Consider the following 3,254-nt stretch of genomic DNA (forward strand, 5'->3'; position numbering starts at 1 on the left):
GCTTATTACAATTTCTTGACTCATTTAAACTAATCGATACATTATTATTGTTTAAACTTAATTCCAAGACATTTTTCCTATAATTTATAATAGCATTATATGTTTTGAAAAAAATTTCGCCTAGTATTCCATCAAAAGAACACCCTATATTCCTAAAAACATAGAATTTACAACTGAAAATAGCGTCTCTACACTGTAAATTTAAGTAGCCGTGACCTTCTGATACTAACTTGCCACTTATTCCTTTAATTGTTATTCTATCCTGCACTATTTTGTTCAATAGATAGCTATACATTGCTAGCCATTCATATTTAATAACACATAGACTTGCCCCGCTATCTATTAATAAATTCACAGTAGAATTAATTCCTACCCCAAGAGTGACGCTACTGCAATTATTATAGCTATAAAAATAAAATGTCTATCATGTTCGTTAGGAACGAAAAAAATTATCTTCTGGTTGCGAATTTACATTATCATTTTCAGCAGTATTGTTTTCATCCACCTGTTCTGCAATTTGCACTCGAGACAATTGGCTCGAATTTCCTGCTGACGCGAAATCACGCGCTTGTCGTTGACCGCGCGATGACATTGTTAAGTGTGAGTTATTAATATTTCGATTAGAAAAAATTCTATGGAACTGATTACTATTTCGATACCTCTGAAATTGATTATTATAAGAATCCTGACCTGGGTTGGGATATCTATTGTAACGCGTGTTGTTAAAACCTCTACGATTTCCACGATTATAATAATTTTTTGTTCGATGTCCTACAGTCATGACGTCATAAGTTTGTTGGGATTGTAATTGCTCATCAATTGCAGTTCTGATAGCCTCCGGCAACGAGTCAAACTGCCGAGAGGCGACAATAGTGCTGAGCCTAGTATCCGACAACCCATCCGCAAAGCGTTTTATCGCTATCTTTTCATTAATTGGCCTTAGTATCTGGAAATTGTCGTCGTTTCCGTCTGCTTGCGCTAACGTAAGATTTACAAAAAGTTCCTCGAGCTCAGTACCGAAAGACTCGATTGTTTTGTTGCCTTGATTTGTCCGTAATAGCTGTGTATGCAAGGCAACAGCAGATTTTTTTTGTATAAGAAACTTTTTCATATCCGCAATTAAGTCATCTGTAGAAGCGTACGACGATTTTAATCTTAGTTTACCGCTCGCGGAAAGCCTAGTTTTTAAGACAAATTCTATGAGGGTGGGTTTACTTACTTCGGAAATCATGGAACTGTAGAGTTTTATGGCGTCTATTAATTGTTGTGTTACCTGTTCTTGGCCTGTCATCACAGGTAACAAGGCGATAGCTGTTTTTATGTCAAATGAAGCCATTGCGATTTTTGATCTCTCTGTGTTTGATTTTGGTCTAAATGTAACTAAGCTTTCTATATCCCGGTAAAAGGACTCTATTTCCTCAAAGACTAGATTATTTACTATTTTATCGGATGTGCTAATTGTTAACTTTTGTTTTTCTAACTCAAAGCAAATTTTAAGGCTCTGTTGATATATTGATTCTGCTTCTTGAAATTTTTTGTAAGCTAATTCTGTGTTTCTTTTCGTTCCTAATTTAACAACATACTCCTTTAAATATTTTAATTTTCCATGTAATACATTTAATTCGGTAGTCATTTAATTTATAAGCTTAATTCCTAATTTCTCTTCAGTTTTTCTTGTGAAATAAAATAAGTAAGATTATTAATATACATTAACGATTTGAACAGTTTAAAATATAACACCTACTGGCCCATTACAAAGTGATAAAATAAATATTGCACTCACTTTAGCAGTCTGCAAATCTTCAGCCTTGGGCGGGCCTCGTCGGTAGATCTCGATGTAGTCTTGACTTCGATGCGACTTTATTTCTGAACCGGTCTTGTAGCGTGGATTGGGCCGGGATAACCCTGGACACCTCTGCAACTGGGCCGGGGACACACTGGACACCTCCTGGTCGTGGCCGGGATAACCCTGGACGCACAGTGATGGCCGAGTTGACGATGGACTGATGATTCTCGTATTTTGAGCAGCTGTAGTTATGAAGCTGGTATTATTGGTCTTGCGCCGAAATGATTTTCTTAAATAATTTGCTTGCCGTTTTTTCCTTGATTTCACTTGAAGTATTTTACTAAATTGGTCCGAATGGCTTGGTCGCCATGAAGTATGTTGAGACCGTAGGTAATAATAAAATGCGGCAACCGTAAAAGATGTTTACTCAGAGCCGGCTTATGATCTACAAAACTTATGGGCTAACAATACCAATTAAGAAATCTTACATACTATTGTCTTAATCGTATTGCTTAACTACCTAACCTACATAATTTTGCATCACCTCTCTTTCAATCCGATGTGCAGGCAACCTAATTCGATATATTGAGGAGTTGCATTTTTATGTTACTTAAACTGACAATTCGTACATATTACAATCGATGTTCAACATTTTTTTCTGGTCTTGTAACGCATGTGCCGCTGCCATGAACACCTGTGAACAATTTAACTTGGATTTGGTATAGGTAAATACAACTATTGAGATGTCCTCTCAAATTAAACTTGCGCGGGATACAGGTCACGTCTTGTACCTATTCCCTCTAAAAAGTGAAACAATAATAATATGCATAGGCTCTGCAGTAATATTTTAATCAGAGCGTCGTCCCCAGCGTCCTGCGAAAGAAAATCCAAAATTAAAATTTTCAAAAAAATTTCACTTACCAAATTTTTCGGCAAAATTTATACCCCAAATTTTCGTAGTTTTCCTGTCTTTTCCGACTCGGACGGTGCCCGCGCGTGAGGACCGTGCGCCTGACCGCTTTTCCGCCATTTTCCGCGCGGAAAACGCGGAAAATCGTGCGCCGATCTCAGCATAGACATCTGTACCAAGGTGATATAGCAAAGCAAAATTTTGTCATACAAACTTCATAGATTTGCTTAAAAAGAAACTGCATAAATCCTGCGTCGTTGTCCCGGTTCTTCGAATTTTCACGTGAAAATCTCTCAGGGCGTTGCTTTCCACCGGCCCCAGCGTCCTGCGAAATAAAATGCAAAATTAAAATTTTCAAAAAATTTTCACTTACAAAATTTATACCCCAAATTTTCGTAGTTTTCCTGTCTATTGTGACGTTGTAAATTTTGAACTACTAATTAGCGTTTCGCTTTTAATTAAAATCTATTTTGTTCAAAGTATGTTGGTGCCACCTAGCATCAAGGTGCAGAACTACGCGTGGGTCGATGTTCAGAGTTCATTCGAGCCACAATAGAT

General features: G+C 37.1%; 1 protein-coding gene across 1 annotated transcript; it reads right to left on the reverse strand.

Moving 5' to 3' along the window:
• Positions 1–433: 433 nt before the first annotated feature.
• On the reverse strand, positions 434–1,655 carry LOC138404671 (uncharacterized). Its single transcript, XM_069509248.1, has 2 exons — positions 691–1,655; positions 434–510 (listed from the first exon to the last, which is right to left on the reverse strand). Exons 1-2 carry the CDS (start codon positions 1,631–1,633, stop codon positions 434–436), a joined length of 1,020 nt encoding a protein of 339 aa, XP_069365349.1. The 5' UTR covers positions 1,634–1,655.
• Between the last annotated feature and the right edge of the window lie 1,599 nt (positions 1,656–3,254).

The sequence above is a fragment of the Maniola hyperantus genome, unplaced genomic scaffold (assembly GCF_902806685.2).
Source record: "Maniola hyperantus unplaced genomic scaffold, iAphHyp1.2, whole genome shotgun sequence".
In the NCBI taxonomy this organism is placed as follows: domain Eukaryota; kingdom Metazoa; phylum Arthropoda; class Insecta; order Lepidoptera; family Nymphalidae; genus Maniola; species Maniola hyperantus.